This window comes from Neoarius graeffei, chromosome 18, assembly GCF_027579695.1.
Source record: "Neoarius graeffei isolate fNeoGra1 chromosome 18, fNeoGra1.pri, whole genome shotgun sequence".
NCBI lineage: Eukaryota > Metazoa > Chordata > Actinopteri > Siluriformes > Ariidae > Neoarius > Neoarius graeffei.
Genome location: NC_083586.1, coordinates 49,493,720 through 49,510,428, shown reverse-complemented (window position 1 = coordinate 49,510,428; position 16,709 = coordinate 49,493,720). Strand labels below are relative to the sequence as shown.

At 38.9% G+C, this 16,709-nt stretch overlaps 1 protein-coding gene across 1 annotated transcript; it reads right to left on the bottom strand.

Annotated features, from left to right (window-relative positions):
- Nucleotides 1-1,929: 1,929 nt before the first annotated feature.
- LOC132866278 (verrucotoxin subunit beta-like) lies at nucleotides 1,930-9,727 on the bottom strand. The gene is made up of 12 exons (XM_060898967.1): nucleotides 9,675-9,727; nucleotides 9,415-9,507; nucleotides 6,539-8,274; nucleotides 6,185-6,304; nucleotides 5,115-5,203; nucleotides 4,747-4,948; nucleotides 4,547-4,660; nucleotides 4,335-4,439; nucleotides 4,015-4,103; nucleotides 3,691-3,889; nucleotides 3,499-3,609; nucleotides 1,930-2,261 (listed from the first exon to the last, which is right to left on the bottom strand). Exons 2-12 carry the CDS (start codon nucleotides 9,503-9,505, stop codon nucleotides 2,217-2,219), a joined length of 2,901 nt encoding a protein of 966 aa, XP_060754950.1. The 5' UTR covers nucleotides 9,506-9,507; nucleotides 9,675-9,727; the 3' UTR covers nucleotides 1,930-2,216.
- Nucleotides 9,728-16,709: the final 6,982 nt, after the last annotated feature.

Below are 16,709 nucleotides of genomic sequence, written 5' to 3'. Positions count from 1 at the left end.
AGCGGCTAGAGATAATGAGATGAGATGAGATGTATACTTCTGACATGGTGTTGATTTCAGAAAACCCAAAGAAAATCGTGCACTGAATTCTAGTTTTTTTTTTTTAAAGATGTATGCTGTACAATCATTCTGCCACAGGGAAAAAAAAAGTTCAGAGAAATCATTGAAAGCCCAAATATTGCCTTGACATTCATGTCACTATATGTAAACTTCTGACCACAACTGATATATATATATATATATATATATATATATATATATATATATATATATATATATATATATATATATATATATATATCTGTATATACACACACACACCCTCCTGGGGAGGGTAACAATGATGTTGAATTTCCTTCATTTGTACCCAATCTGTCTGACTGTGGATTGGTGGAGTCCAAACTCTTTAGAGATGGTTTTGTAACCTTTTCCAGCCTGATGAGCATCAACAACACTTTTTCTGAGGTCCTCAGAAATCTCCTTTGTTCGTGCCATGATACACTTCCACAAACATGTGTTGTGAAGATCAGACTTTGATAGATCCCTGTTCTTTAAATAAAACAGGGTGCCCACTCACACCTGATTGTCATCCCATTGACTGAAAACACCCGACTCTAATTTCACCTTCAAATTAACTGCTAATCCTAGAGGTTCACATACTTTTGCCACTCACAGATATGTAATATTGGATCATTTTCCTCAATAAATAAATGACCGAGTATAATATTTTTGTCTCATTTGTTTAACTGGGTTCTCTTTATCTACTTTTAGGACTTGTGTGACAATCTGATGATGTTTTAGGTCATATTTATGCAGAAATATAGAAAATCCTAAAGGGTTCACAAACTTTCAAGCACCACTGTATCTCTCTGAGTGGGATTTGATCTGTGTACAAACATGTGATTAAGACCAACTTTAGTTCATCTGCTCTCTCGCTCTAGGAATTTTATACAATATATTTTAATACCTTTCAGAGAGAGGTCACATCAGGTTTAACATGTCACATTATACCTTTTTTTTTCCTCAGGAAAATACAAGTTCAGACAATGTTTCCAAGCTTAGTTTTATGAGTATTTATTCAGTGATTATGACCAGTATGTTGTTAAAATGGTTTAAGCAAGAAGTAAATAGGTTCCTCATTAACAAAAAGGAGAGCAAGAATTATATCATAATCTATTTGGCCGATTCAATGATGTTTTATCATATTTCACATCCAGAAAATTTTTTAGAAATGAGCATTGAGTCCTCTCTACAGGTCCAAAATTGTATTACAACAGCATTTAAGGGAACGGAAAGCAAAAAAGTTAAGAAATAGTAAAGTAAAGAAAGAGCAAATAAGAATTTAACTTCAATTTTCTGGAGTGAGGTATGACGGGATAAGCAAAAAAAAAAAATTAAGCATGAAGTTTTGCAAATTTCTGCCAGACTCACACATTTCTTTCAGAAATCATGGGAAATTTTGTGAACTCTAGATTTCTTAAAATTGCCAATTTACAGACCATTTTTTACACTGGATCTTTATCTAAAGCCTGGGGAAATGGATTTGTTTAAAATCCACTGCAGTCATTTCTGCTGCAAAGCTGTCTCTACACTGCAAAAAATGATCTCTTGTTGAGAGAAAATATCTTTAATATGGGTGAATTTATCTATTATTTCTTATTAGAAGTTTACTAGAACTCAAAGATAAGATTATTTAGCTTACTTTGAGACGTTTTTACTAATTTCAAGCCTTAAATTTTCTTATTCTATTGGCAGATAATTTTGCTTCTTTCTAGAATTGAATGCTTAAAATGAGCAAAATTATCTGCCAACAGAATAAGAAAATTTAAGGCTTGAAATTATTAAAAACGTCTCAAAGTAAGCTAAATAATCTTATATTTGAGTTCTAGTAAACTTCTAATAAGAAATAATAGATAAATTCACCCATATTAAAGATATTTTCTCTCAACAAGAGATCATTTTTCGCAGTGTATACATGTAGACTAATACAAATCAGCGGTATTATGTCTAATAAAAGGTACAATAGCACTGGAAAACTCTAGCACAGAATTTATAGTGTGTTAATGTCTTAGAGTAAAAGGAAAAGAAATGTATAAGAATGCAGAAAGACAAATCATATCCATGATCTGTCCATGAATTCTTATATGCTTGAGCACAGAGCAAGAGAACATAAGCTCTTAAAATGTAGTCAGTGCTTCAGTGGTGATCTGGAGGCCTCAAACACTGGCAGGATTGATGGCTTTTATATTAACATCATATGCCTGGGAGGAAAAAAAAAAAAAGAAACATGTCTTTACTTTGCTGTTAGGCAAGAGAACTGAAAAGCATATTAGTTTGTGACATGAAGATAAAACATTATGATTTAGTTATGCACTTTGATTTTATTAAGGTTCGATTTACAGAATCATGTCCTGATAATGGAGGAGTTTGCCAAAGTAAATAATGTGTAAAGGTTGTAGGTAACTCAATATTAGACATTTTCTCATCTCATCTCATTATCTCTAGCCGCTTTATCCTGTCCTACAGGGTCGCAGGCAAGCTGGAGCCTATCCCAGCTGACTACGGGTGAAAGGCGGGGTTCACCCTGGACAAGTCGCCAGGTCATCACAGGACTGACACATAGACACAACCATTCACACTCACATTCACACCTATGGTCAATTTAGAGTCACCAGTTAACCTAACCTGCATGTCTTTAGGCTGTGGGGGAAACCGGAGCACCCGGAGGAAACCCACGCAGACACGGGGAGAACATGCAAACGGCCCTCGCCGGCCACGGGGCTCGAACCCGGACCTTCTTGCTGTGAGGTGACAGCGCTAACCACTACACCACCGTGCCGCCTAGACATTTTCTCATTCTAAAAAAGACCAATGATGCGTGTGTGTGTGGAATAAATAAGAAACTTGTCAAGTTCTTTTTTTCTTTCTAATGGATAGACAAATGCTTAAAATTGTTCCAGCCAGACAGTGAATTATTATTATTCCCTCGCCCGGGACGGAGTCCACCAGGGGATGAGGTATTGTTTTCGGTGGGGTTTCTTTGTTTGTTTCTTTGTTAATGATATTACGGGAAAACAGCTGGACCAATCTTCATGAAACTTTCAGGATATATGGCTATTGGTCTCAAATAGAACCTCCAACATTTTGAGGGTGATCCGGTCAAGGTCACCAAAAACGTCAAAATCGTTTTTCCGCAATATCTTCCTTCATATTCATTCAGATGTGCTCTGATTGGCTGAGAGCAGTATGGTGTGTGAATGAGAATCAGAATCAGAACCATGTTTATTGGCCAAAATATGTTCACGCACAAGGTCAAACTCAAGGTCAAGGTCACCAAAAAGGTCAAAATAGTTTTTTCGCGATATCTTCCTTCATATTCTACCGGGCAAGGTTTGTTTTGTCTGGCAACACTTGTTCCTACTATTATTATTGTTGTTGTTATACAAACATATTTTAATAATGATTATTTTCCCCCATCATCATACCAAAATGACTTACTTCAATAACTGCAAGCTTGTTAATGAAGACCAAACCCAGCCGAATTGAATTCACTTTCTCCACTGGTATACGGTGTTCGAACGTGTAGATTTCCAGGCCATTCACGACCACCTGAAGAAATAAAATATAACCACCATTAATCCATTTGCTTAAAGTCTTGACCCTCTCATTTAATTTCCCATAATATCATACCTCATAGCCTTCTGGTTTAGTAATGATGAAAATATCAAAGGCTCCTCCTTTGACAAATGGGTTACTTTGAATATATTCTTCCTTTTGCCACACCCCATTGTTGCAGGTGTTCAGAACTATAGTACTGGGCAAACGGAGGCTGATGTGTAGAGCAATGTCATAACCACTCTCCACCCCAGTCTGCAAATTTATGGAAATGCTGCAAGAAAGTACTGTAACATTTTAGTGACTGCACCAGATTGTACTGAAAAAAACTGAAGTAATCCATTACATATTGGTTTTGTTCATTCAAACCGTCAAGCAATGAAAATACAGTCAGCATACTTATCACCATCTGAAGGAAAAACCCCTTGGAAGAACAAAGCCACACCAGGTCTCAAGGCTACTGGGATTTTGCCAGAATACATTGTTTGCTGTTGTGGTCAAAAGTATTGTTGGTTTATTCCATGATAAATCTCCATTATTATTATTATTATTATTATTATTATTATTATTATTATTATTATTATTATTAACATGCCAATGTTAAATGTATTCAGTAATTTTTTAAATGACATGAATCTGTATATATATATATATATATATATATATATATATATATATATATATATATATATATATATATATATATAAAAGTGACTCACAGGGTTGCAGACTGGATGTGGCACATCAGACTGAATGTCAGAATACTTTGTGCGTGAGACGCCAGATATGTTTAGTTCCGTAGCAAAGGTAGATGTGTTCCAGTTCTGGAAAGAACAAACAAATTAAAAAATATTAATGATACTTATGGAAGCATTTGAAAAGAAAAAAAATCCCACATAATCAAAGTGCTCGAGTATACAGTATCACTTACCGGGACAATACCAAAGATGGTTAGTTGGATGTCTCCATAACTGCCAAAATTACTCACGTTCTCCACTGGCATGCGGTGTTTGAAGAAGTGATGCCTCTGCCCATTTAATTGTACCTGAAAAGAATAGATGTCATTTTTATAAACATATTTACATTAAGATGTACCTTGTGTGCATCCACTTACTATTTTAATCTCCATACCTCATAGCCTTCTGATGTGATCACCAAAAAAACATCAAATGATGATCGTTCAGAAAGGGGACACCCTGGTATGCGTTCTACGCTATGCCAGGTGTTATTCTTGCAGGTGTTATAGGCCACATACTTCTCAGCAATGTGACAGTACATGTGAAAAACAGTATTGTAACCTTCTTTTGTCACCTGTGTAAGAGCTATTTCAAACCTGTGAACAGAATAAAAACTTCAGCTCAAACTCAAATTCATACAAAATACAAAACTACATTCTGGCAAAATTCTGACAAAAGTCAATATGATCCTTGACTTTTATTAGATCAATGTTTCCATTACTGAAAATTGTATGTCGTGTGGTCAGTAGCATGAATACATACGATTTTGCGTTGGGCAAAACAACCCCTTGTGTGTACACAGCCATTCCGGGTTTCAACCTTCTAGAAACTGGGCCGCCGTAGTGCCTTTTCTGTGGTGAGTATAAGCATGTAGTACACATCAAATTGTCATATCATGTTTATCTAAACCAAACAATACTAAATTAACTGAGGTGACATAATTTCTACAAATTCTGCTTTCCAAATTCAATAAAGTGCAGTCAATAACAATTTCAAAGTTTCATAGATTTTTCTTTTCCTGAACTGGACCTCTTTGCACATAATTCTGACATGCGGTTAGGTTAACATGGGGGCAGCCTTGGGCTGAAGTGCCCTTGAGCAAGGCCCCTAACCCCCAACTGCTGCCCAGGTGCTGTAGCATCGCTGCCCACTGCTCTGGGTATGTGTGTGTGCTTATTGCTCACTTATGTGTGTGCATGCGTGTGTTCACTGCTTCAGATGGGTTAAATGCAGAGGATGAATTTCACTGTGCTTAGATGTGCATGTGACAAATAAAGCCTTCTTCTTCTTCATTCTTAAATTTAGAGTTAAAATCTAAAATGCACGTGTAAAACTCACAGTCTGTTCTGACTTTAGAAACATAGTTCACTCCATACTCCATACCACTTATCTGTTAGGGTTGCGGGGGGAACTGGAGCCAATCTCAGCTGACTTCAGATGAGAGGCATGCGTGATAGATTGGTAGGTCGCCAATCTATCACAGGGCTAACACAGAGACAAACAACCACTCACACTCACGGGCAATTTAGACTAGCCAGTTGACTTAATCTGCATGTGGTTGGACTGTGGGAGGAAACCTGAGCACCAAGAGGAAACCCACAGAGGCATGAAGATGCAAATAGTCAACTTGTCGACTAGACAGACCCTAGTTGACTGCCAGGTTTGACCCCAGAACCTTCTTGCTGTGAAGTGACAGTGTTAAACACCTGCACCACTATGCTACCTACATGAGATTATTTTTATTATTATTATTATTACTATTTTGTTTAAGTTAATTTTAATAACTTTGTTATTCAGTTTATTTATAATGATTTTGAACTGTTGCTACTTACAGGATTTTCGACAATATCTGTAACCTCTGATTCGATAGTAGAGGCAGACCATCGTGACATGCCCTTGCTGGTCATTAGTTTAGTCCTGAGGTTATTCCAGAGGGAAGGCATGGAGAGGTCCTGTGAGAAATAAAATTATGTGCTACATTAATAAATTAAAATATATGTTTACACATGACTGACATGCATAACTATTAATCATTTGATTTATTCTTATATCTCAAAAAATAAACAAAATATGGGAATTTATTAATTTACCAAAAGCTACATTTTTATCAAATTTTCCATATAGCTATAAACCCATATGATTGCATGAACAGGAATAATTAGAAATCTGATGTAATCTTAACTGACCCATGGATCCACTGTGAAATCAATCTTCCCTTGAAAGGTGAAGGGGACAGAATTGCTGGCTTCACTCATGCCCACAACACCAACAGCTCTGTATCGGACCCAGTATTTGTCTGCTGCCTTTAGTCCAGTCACTATGAATCTGGGCTGTGCATCTGAAGTTTTGGTGATGGTCCATGCCTCATCATCATCTGCTGAATCAGTTGGTGGTGTCATCCTGTATTCAACTCTAAACTGAATTGTCTCTCCAGTTGGAGATTTTGAAAGCTTTAGGGTGACTTGCCCAGCACTGGTATCTACTGTGGGTGGAGAAGGTTTGGATACAGGCTGGAATGCAGCGTTTTTCAGAAGGCCATTCTGATAAAGTCGGATGGAGGTTCCTGGATTGCTGGGGTCATGGATGGAAACAATTAGGAACTTCATTCTCTTCTCATTTTTACTGATATCTGAAAATCTTGTAAAGAGAGAAAGATTCTTCCTCATCTTTTCAGAAATGTCAAAAGAAGCAAACCAAGGCTGTGTTACTTGAACTGATGAAGTGTTTTGCCCTTCGGAATCCACAAAGTCTTGTAAACCTGCTAGGTAGGAGTCTTCATTATTTAAAGATGTGAATGACAAGCAAACCACCACATCAACATCAGGATCAAAGAGGATTGAATTAAGTAACCCTGCTGATGTCACAACTGTTATATCCTTCAGCCCACTGGTATAAGAATTCAGAATATTTAATTCAGTCCTAATGTTGTCTAGCCATTTGTTCAGGCTGTTATCTGTGAAGGGTGATGAGTAATGTTTGGTCAGGATGCCTCCCAATGCCTTGTTTTCCAGTTCCCCACTCCGAATACCTGGTAAAACACTGACCAGTGCCTTCTGGAATGATATCTTATAATCACATACTAAGTCTTTAAACCATAGCAACTTGTCTTTTATGTCAGGGAAATCCAATGTAATTGGGTTTTTGATCAAATCATTGCATCTTCTCTGCACTTCACTGAGCTCCTCCAACAAATTTTCTGTTTTAGACACCAGGCTCATGCTGATTTCTCTCACCAATTTAGCAGCTCTACGATCCAAAAGTGTGAGAGGATACAGCCATACAGTCACTGGTACACCTTTGCTGCCTCTTTCCTTCAGCAGACTGGGCAACCTCTTGCATGCCCTCAGAGCCTCAGTGTATGTGGTGGGGTTTTCTTCAAGCTCATAATCACCATAGAAGGTGACGTTCATATTCTCAGCTAAGTTCTTTTCAGATTCACTCATCTGTAGGGACGCTTGCCCCTCGATGGAAATGGTAGGGATCTTCTTGACCGCTGCATAAAGGCTTCCTTCAACAACCTGTTTGTTCTCATTTTCTGCACTTGTATAATCAAATACCATGAAAGCAGAAGCTCCATACAATACAGCTGTAACTACATGAGTGGCTGTTTTCTGTTCAAATACTTGTGGATAGGTGATATTGCCAAGCTCCTTCATAGTGAGTTGTTCAAATTTTGTTGTCTGGCTGTACTGCATAGTAACTCTGCACTGACGTGTTGAGGATGTGGTATCAGTCAGATACTTGGCTGATCCTCCAACCTCCACCAACCCCCCTAAGAAACTAGCTTTAAGGGAAGCGCTCACATCTAGGAGGTTGGCCTTTTCACTGACACTATCAGAGGCAGCAAGATTGACATATGTTTTAGTCTGGTCATGCACATCAAGACCATTACTTAAAGCTTGCTTGTCCCATAAAGTAACACCTGAAACAAGAGAGTGATGAGAAATGACAGATGTATCACAAATTAATTATTACTTCTCAAAAAATATTCTATATGCATAAATGTGATATTGCAGCATAAAAAATCTGAAACTAGACATGAGTCATGCTGGATTCTGATCTTGTATCATGCAGTCTAAAGTCCTAGTGTCTAGGTTTAGATGATTTAGTTAAATATTGAATATGAAAATGACTCACAATAACCACTGATGTAATTTTGTTTTACAGTTATTCCATAATATGCTACTTTTAGCAGTGATGAGTAGCACTTAAACCTTATTATATAATACAAGCACCCTGCACCCTCATTAAACTTTCTGGAAGCCACTGATCAATATTTTCTGTGTATATTTAAAAATCCAATTACTTTCTTTCCCACCTCTATCTCGTCTAACGCATCTGTGTCTCTTTGTGCCAAAATGCAAGTGTATAAAGTATAATAGATTCTACTAGTCTTGTGTTCCGTCTAATCACTTGTCACTGTTGATTTTCTAACAGCATTACCCAATACGATAATAAAGACTATTACACATTTTTCATTGTTGAAACTTAATTCCTATAGGTAAAATATACCTGCTTAACAATATCGAATAAATACGTTTTTTAAAAAACTATTGAGTGAAAAAGTATTCTCTTTGGATCAACTTGATCTTATAGATTAACTAAACATTTACCTAGAAATGAATACATTTAAAGGGACCAATTGCCAGTCTGACCGATGGAAATTGCCATTGCAAGCTTACTTAAACCTTCTTCAATGACTAAATGAGATTTTTGCAGACACTAAAACCATCATACAGCTAAGATTATGTAGCTAATATGAAGGAAGCTTTTACTGAAATCATTTAACCATATCAGCAACAAGCTTGCTAGTAAGCATCCTTGTGCTTGCGCATTTCACTTTAATGCCAACAACAACAACAACAACAAAATCTTTTTTCCCAAATTTTATTCTTCTCTCTTGATCTTTTTATTTACACGTTCCTACTTTGAATATAGCATTCTAATCATAAACTCCTGCACGTTTTCAAAAAAAGCATGAATGTGAATAAAATTGTTATTGCTTTAGCATGGATAATAAATATTATAATCTACGTAATTACACTATAAATGAGAGGTTTACCGGGAATAAAAGAATCACTGCGGCAGTCGTACAGCATGCCAGGATACAGGGCCCTTCCCAGGGCTGCCATCTGAATGATTTTGGGCTCCATGGCTGTCAAGAAAAACACAGTATTATTAAGATGTATTTATGAATTATTTTGATGAGTATCCTCCTGATGAAAGAAGCATATTTTTCTCAACATTTATGGACAAAAAAAAATTATATTCATATAAACAAAGATAAACAGACAGATAGAGCTACTAATGTATATATGAGACCTGTTGTTCCCAGCTGTGTTCTTCGATTCTTCTAATCTGAACCAGGTTCCTCTGAAATTTATTTTGGTTTTGGATGTATTTATAGCCCTAGTTTAAAATCATGCGTAAAATTAAGGCAAATAATCTGGGCAAATGATCAAACAATGACATCTTTATCTGGCTCACTTTGTGTGACCCACCCTGTGTATCAAAATGAGCTGATAATAATTGCTATGAAGCTTCAAGGTAAAATAAAGTTCACAGAGTACACATAAGTATCGCAGAACATGAAATGCAAAATAATCCCATCTCGTGATTCTGAACATGTGCTGTTCCTGCATGCCCATACCACCTTAAGTCTGCTTTACATATAGACACTGTAGATATATTGAGAACATCTTCTGTCCCCTGTAGAAATTCAGTTTAAGCTAGACACATTATGTAAAGTCAGTACTTTGGGGGTAACTGCCACTTACCTTCAGTTAAAATTAGTTTAACAAATTGAAAATGATATTCCAGTATAATTATTTGTTCTTTCTAGTCAAAGTGAAGAAAAAAACAGCATTGACCTAGAATGGTTTAGGTCACAGCTTTCCAACAGAACTTGGTTTGTCACTTTAGGCATACTTACATCATCCACTGTGCCCGTCACTCAAGGTGTGCCCCAATGTTTTGGACATAGTGGTGCTTGAAAGTTTGTGAACCCTTTAGAATTTTCTCTATTTCTGCATAAATATGACCTAAAACATCATTAGATTTTCACACAAGTCCTAAAAGTAGATAAAGAGAACCCAGTTAAACAAATGAGACAAACATATTATACTTGGTCATTTTGATTGTGTACATCTTGATTTCCTTGATTAACTTGATAACTTTAGATATTGATTGTCAGCTCGTAACCAACAAGAGGTTTTTTTTTTTACTTTTCTTTCTTTCTTTCTTTCTTTCTTTCTTTCTTTCTTAAATTTTTAATTAAAAGTCAGTTAAACGAGCGAGAATGAGTCATCTGGTGTGACTATTTGCACTTTTGTGTATATTGCTCTGTGTTTTAGCTAGCATGCTAACACTATCTTGTGAAAACAAGATAATCCATCCACTGCAGCAATTTATTGTAACCCTCCTATTACGTTCCTAAATCATTGAGGTTTTTGGGTCAGTTTTGACCCTGTATAGCTAAATCACCTCAAAATAGTCATAAAACATGTTTTATTTTATGAAATTTTACAATTTCATTTGAATTTATTTACCAACTACTTGGTCACTTTTTAGCACATTAAACATTTTAACAGAACCTTTTTTCCCCTTCAGCATAACCCTTTTTACTCATCATTACAAGCAGTGTATATACATACTTCTGCACAGTATTGTGTATGCACACACACACACACACACACACACAGTACTGTGTAAAAGTCTTAGGCACTGTGCAACGTTCCTTATATTATATAAACCATGTGAAACCAGGATTAAATTTTCACCATTCTTTTGAGTTGTGAGTTTATTGTAGAATACTGAATGTTGGAATACAAATCAAAACTTTTAATCCTGCTCACCATCTCAGGGTCTTTGTGATCCAAGTATGAATTGTCCCTATATCAAATCAAAAACCTTATTTTGTGGAATAAACATGGTGGAAATTGCTCTTTCTGGAAACAGCCCTTGGCTGGAAAGAGCTTGGAATACTGGAAATGAGGCAAATTATTTGATTGGAAGAATGGACATCTTTTAAACCTGTTGTAAGTACAAGTTGAAGTGCCAAACCACTGCTGTAAACCAAAACAGACACAATATGTCCATTTGAACACAAGAGCAAGAAAAAACAAAAGATAAGGCCAGACTTTGAAGAAGGCAGTGATATGGTTTCTGAAACTAACCACCAGAGGTCAGGCTTGCCCACAGAAAAGAACCTTGACGAGACCCTGCATCAGTTGGGGAAAATGGAGAGACTTGGGACAGTTTGTAATCCTATTAATTAATTTCAATCAATCAAGTTTTAAATTACATCAAAAGTTAGATGTTGACCCTTAGAGTAACCTACTTCCTTTGGAGCCATGAATCTGGACACTCAAGCAAGGTATGTGTAGTTCAGTATTTTTGTCAGCTAGTATGAAAGTGATGCTACCTGCAAAGAATTTCACACAATCTACAAAAGCTGAAAACTTGTCCCAAGTTTCCCCTCTCTCCCCTACATAAATGCAAGAAAAGGCAAATTATGACAGCTGACCACAAAATCAAACCACACTGAGACTTTGAAGAAGGCAGTGATGTGATTTCTGAAACTAGACACAAGATGTCAGTATTGTGCACAGAAAAGAGCCTTGAAGAGAAACTGCTTCAGGACATAAATGCAAGAAGAGGCAAATTAAGAGAGTTGACACAAAATTAAACCACATCGAGAGATACTTAATGCAAACTCAAAGGTCACTGAACAAATAGAGATGAAAGTTTACAAAAACAATCTGGAGAATTCATTGAGCTTGATGAGTCAGTGTTGCTTTTTCTTAAAGAGGAAGAAGAGGCGGGCGGCACGGTGGTGTAGTGGTTAGCGCTGTCGCCTCACAGCAAGAAGGTCCTGGGTTCAAGCCCCGGGGCCGGCGAGGGCCTTTCTGTGTGGAGTTTGCATGTTCTCCCCGTGTCCGCGTGGGTTTCCTCTGGGTGCTCCGGTTTCCCCCACAGTCCAAAGACATGCAGGTTAGGTTAACTGGTGACTCTAAATTGACCGTAGGTGTGAATGTGAATGGTTGTCTGTGTCTATGTGTCAGCCCTGTGATGACCTGGCGACTTGTCCAGGGTGTACCCCGCCTTTCGCCCGTAGTCAGCTGGGATAGGCTCCAGCTTGCCTGCGACCCTGTAGAAGGATAAAGTGGCTAGAGATAATGAGATGAATGAGATGAGGAAGAAGAGGCAGCAGGCCAAGAGTATTGGTTTGAACCCAAGTTAACAAGCTGTCAGGATTTCATCCAAAACACTGTGAAATGAATTGAGGACTCAAAACTATACATGGATTTGGTGCAAACATACGAGAAAGATGTGACCTCTGTATAGTGTTTCTAATGTGTTGGCAACAAGACATAGATCAAGAAGGCCTACCAGTGATACTGGATCTAGTAGTGTCTGTTCTGAGCAAGTAGGCTGAAAGAGCAGCACTACTTGCAAAATCTATGCAAGTAACCACATTACAGGAAAAATTCTATAAATGAAGGAAGTACAGCTTTGGGCCAAAAGGGAACACTTGGACTTCCAGGCTGCATTGCCCATCTCCAATGCTAAATATGAGTCTATGAAACACCTGAACAACACTGTTATGGGTGCTTGTGGCAGTGGGGGCATGGTTGAGGGCTGCTTTGTGAATGGAGACCGAAGCTGGGGAAGGTGAGTGGCAAAGTGGAAGCACTTGTTGTTGATTAATGTGCTGTGGCTGAGTGTTTGTGTGCAGTGACGGGGAGCAGATAAAAGAGGGAGAGGAGCAGAGAGAGGTGGGTTTTTTTCCCCTGGCTGAAGTCACACCTATGCATTGTGGCAGTTATCCTGTTTAGTCCACTGAAAAGTGTATTTTTGTTTGACTTGTGGTTTTGAAATAAAACCAAAAGTGAACCTGAACCTGCCTGCTTGTCTATTCAGTGTCCACCACTGTCAGGGATACGTTACACTTATCAAAAGCCTATGGCTGGGCATTTGGGGCAGGATAAAACACTAAATTGTCTCATGGCCCAATTCTATTGGCTAGGGATTCGCACCGATGTCTGCAAGTGGTGTGCAACTTGTCATGACTGCCAACTGGTGAATCCAGCGGCCACACCAAAAGCGGCATTGCAGCCATTGCCATTGATTGAGATCCCCTTTGAAAGAATTGGTATGGATCTTGTGTCATTAGCTCAATCTGCATGTGGGTATCACTTTGTGTTAGTCATAGTAGCTTGTGCAATGCGATATCCGGAAGCAGTGTCTCTCTGCAATATTTCATCACACAGTGTTGCGGAGGTGCTCTACCATGTTATCTCCCAAGCCAGATTCCAAAAGAAATCTTGACTGATCAGGCACTACTTTTATGTCACACACACTGTGTGAATTGTATGAATTATTGGGAATTAAATCAATTTGTACCAGTGTTGTTTTTGGCAGCCATTTTTGATTTAGTTTTAGTCTTAGTCTTTTGGACGAAATGCTTATTAGTTTTAGTCACATTTTAGTCAATTCCATCCTTGATAGTTTTGGTCTAGTTTTAGTCAATGAAAACAACTAAAAGGGTTTTAGTCCAGTTTTAGTCATTCATTTTAGTCGAAAAAATAATTACTTTAAAACATTAAATTAGGCCAGTACAGAGAGAGGAAATTGTAATCGAGGTTGACAGGTTGTGCATAACATACTCTCTACATAAATGCTGTCTAGTGCGCATGCTCTCTACAGAAACGCTGTCTAGTGCGCATGCTCTCTACATAAACGCTGTCTAGTGCGCATGCTCTCTACATAAACGCTGTCTAATGTGTATACTCCATTGTTAACAGACTCGTGTTTCTGCCTCTGTTTAACATGTCGCAATGCACTGATAGAGCACAAATATGTCATTATGAACACACAACTAGAAGATGACCACGCTGTCCGTTAATTTAAATATGATGGCTAAACATGCTGCTAACGTTAGAGTAGCCAGGTGTGCTGCTGCTCATTTAGACATATTAAGGCACAGCAACAGGTCTGAAAAGCTACATTTCCCCCCATATGTTTCACAGTAACTCAAATATGGGTCAATTTATGACAAAGCATTCAGTTGCTGTCCCACCAATAATCCCTGCAGGACAAGTTTTACTCATGACATGTTAAGTGAATTTAAGTTAGCTTAACCAAGCCAACTTTAGCATGAAGCTAGCGGTCCCATTCATTTTCGCCAGGTCACGGTGTTTTGGAAAACTTCATAGGAAATTCATCACAGACCGATTGTTGAGTGACATTAACCAAAGCTAGCAAACGTATACGTGATCTGTTAAGGACTTCTTGTAACTTTAACTTACCGTCGCAGAAATAGAAGCATGGTGAGCCTTTAGATGCCTCTTGAGGTTGGTCGTATTCTTCCCACGTAGTTTATAGCCACAGCGTGTACCTCTGTCTCCCACTACAAGGCATTCCATTTTATTTTCTGCTGGATTATGTGTAAAGTACATCCATAAATCATCGTGTCTTTTCAGCCCACCAAGCCCTTGCGCTGGCTTTGCCGCCGCCATGGTCCATGAACTGTGTGTGGCTGCCCTGGTGTGCACTGTGCCTGGACATGCCTGGTGGTGGGCGTGACCAAACAAGGACAGGATGCAGGTGCATTGCTGATATTTTCAGCATTTGGCAGACAGATTGCACGCACTGTTGGAGGAAACACCATGCATTTTGATAGTCCTATAGCCAACCCACTAACATTTTCGTCTTGTCAACGAAAACAACAGATACATCTCGTCATATTTTCGTAATCAAAGAGTTATGTTTAGCTCATCACTGTCTCGTTTTAGTCATGAAAAAAAGGTGCATTAACGAAATCATTTCGTCATAATCATTGTTAACAAAAACAACACTGATTTGTACTAGTGTTTATCATTCGCAAACAGACGGGCTGGTTGAACAGCTTAAACAAATAATTAAAAATATTATTCGTGAAGTTGTTCATGGGGATGCTAAAAACTGGGACAGGTGGCTAGACCCTCTGTTGTTTGCAGTGCGTGAGGTCCCACAAGCCTCCACCGGGTTTTTCCTGTTTGAATTGCTGTATGGGTGCAAGCCCTGTGGTGTCTTAGACATCATTAGAGAAAATTGGGAGGAGGGGCCTTCTCAAAGCAAAAATCTCATCTCATTATCTCTAGCCACTTTATCCTTCTACAGGGTCACAGGCAAGCTGGAGCCTATCCCAGCTGACTACGGGCAAAAGGCGGGGTACACCCTGGACAAGTTGCCAGGTCATCACAGGGCTGACACATAGACACAGACAACCATTCACACTCACAGTCAATTTAGAGTCACCAGTTAACCTAACCTGCATGTCTCTGGGGGAAACCGGAGCACCCAGAGGAAACCCACGCGGAGAACATGCAAACTCCACACAGAAAGGCCCTCGCCGGCCCCGGGGCTCGAACCCAGGACCTTCTTGCTGTGAGGCGACAGCACTAACCACTACACCACCGTGCCGCCCCTCAAAGCAAAAATGATTTTCAATATGTTCTTGACTTGAGACCAAAACTCCATGCACTGAGTCACATAACCCAGGAGAATTTGCTACAGGCTCAAGAACGTCAATCTCACCTGTACAACAGAGGGGCATGGCTAAGGGAATTTGCACTTTGAGATAAAGTGCTCATTTTACTTCCCACCTCAAGCTCAAAATTGCTCACCAAGTGGCAAGGGCCTTTGAGGTCACACGGTGAATTGGGGAGGTCGACTATGAGGTCAAATGGCCAGATACAGGTGAAACGTCAAATTTACCATATCAAGCTCCTGAAACCGTGGAGAGAGGAGGTTCCTGTGGCTCTGACAATGGTAGTTCTGGAATGGGAAGAGCTGGGACCGGAAGTAAGTCTAAAAAGTGCAGCCTAATTCACCCCGGTCCTCTGTGGAGACCACCTCTCACCATCCCAGAGAGCACAGGTTATTAGGTTGCAGGAGGAATTCTGCGATGTGTTCTCACCCATCCCTGGTCACACTGACCTCATAGAACACCACATTGAGATTCCCCCAGGGGTGGTGGTGTGCAGCAGCCTGTATTGGCTCCCCAAGCACAAGAAAAATGTGGTTTGGGATGAACTTCAGACTATTCTTAAGATGGGGATGACTGAGGAGTCGCACAGAGACTGGAGCAGCCCGGTGGTCTTGGTTCCCAAGACCAACAGATTTGTCCGGTTCTGTGTAGACTACAGAAAAGTCAACATGGTGTCTAAACTTGACGTGTGTCCGATGCCTTGCATTGATGAACTGCTCGATCGGTTAGGTGCGATTCACTTTTACTTGACACTCGATTTAAAAAAGGGATATTGGCAGATCCCCTTGATTCCATTATCCCACAAGAAAACAGCCTTTCCCACT

Bases quoted from the DNA above. Each gene is read 5' to 3' on its own strand.
- LOC132866278 (XM_060898967.1), bottom strand. From the start codon at position 9,505: ATGGAGCCCAAAATCATTCAGATGGCAGCCCTGGGAAGGGCCCTGTAT. The intron at 8,275-9,414 runs GTAAACCTCTCA...CTCTTGTTTCAG, and splicing joins CAGTGATTCTTTTATTCCCG to GTGTTACTTTATGGGACAAG. The intron at 3,890-4,014 runs GTATGCTGACTG...ACTTTCTTGCAG, and splicing joins TTTCCTTCAGATGGTGATAA to CATTTCCATAAATTTGCAGA.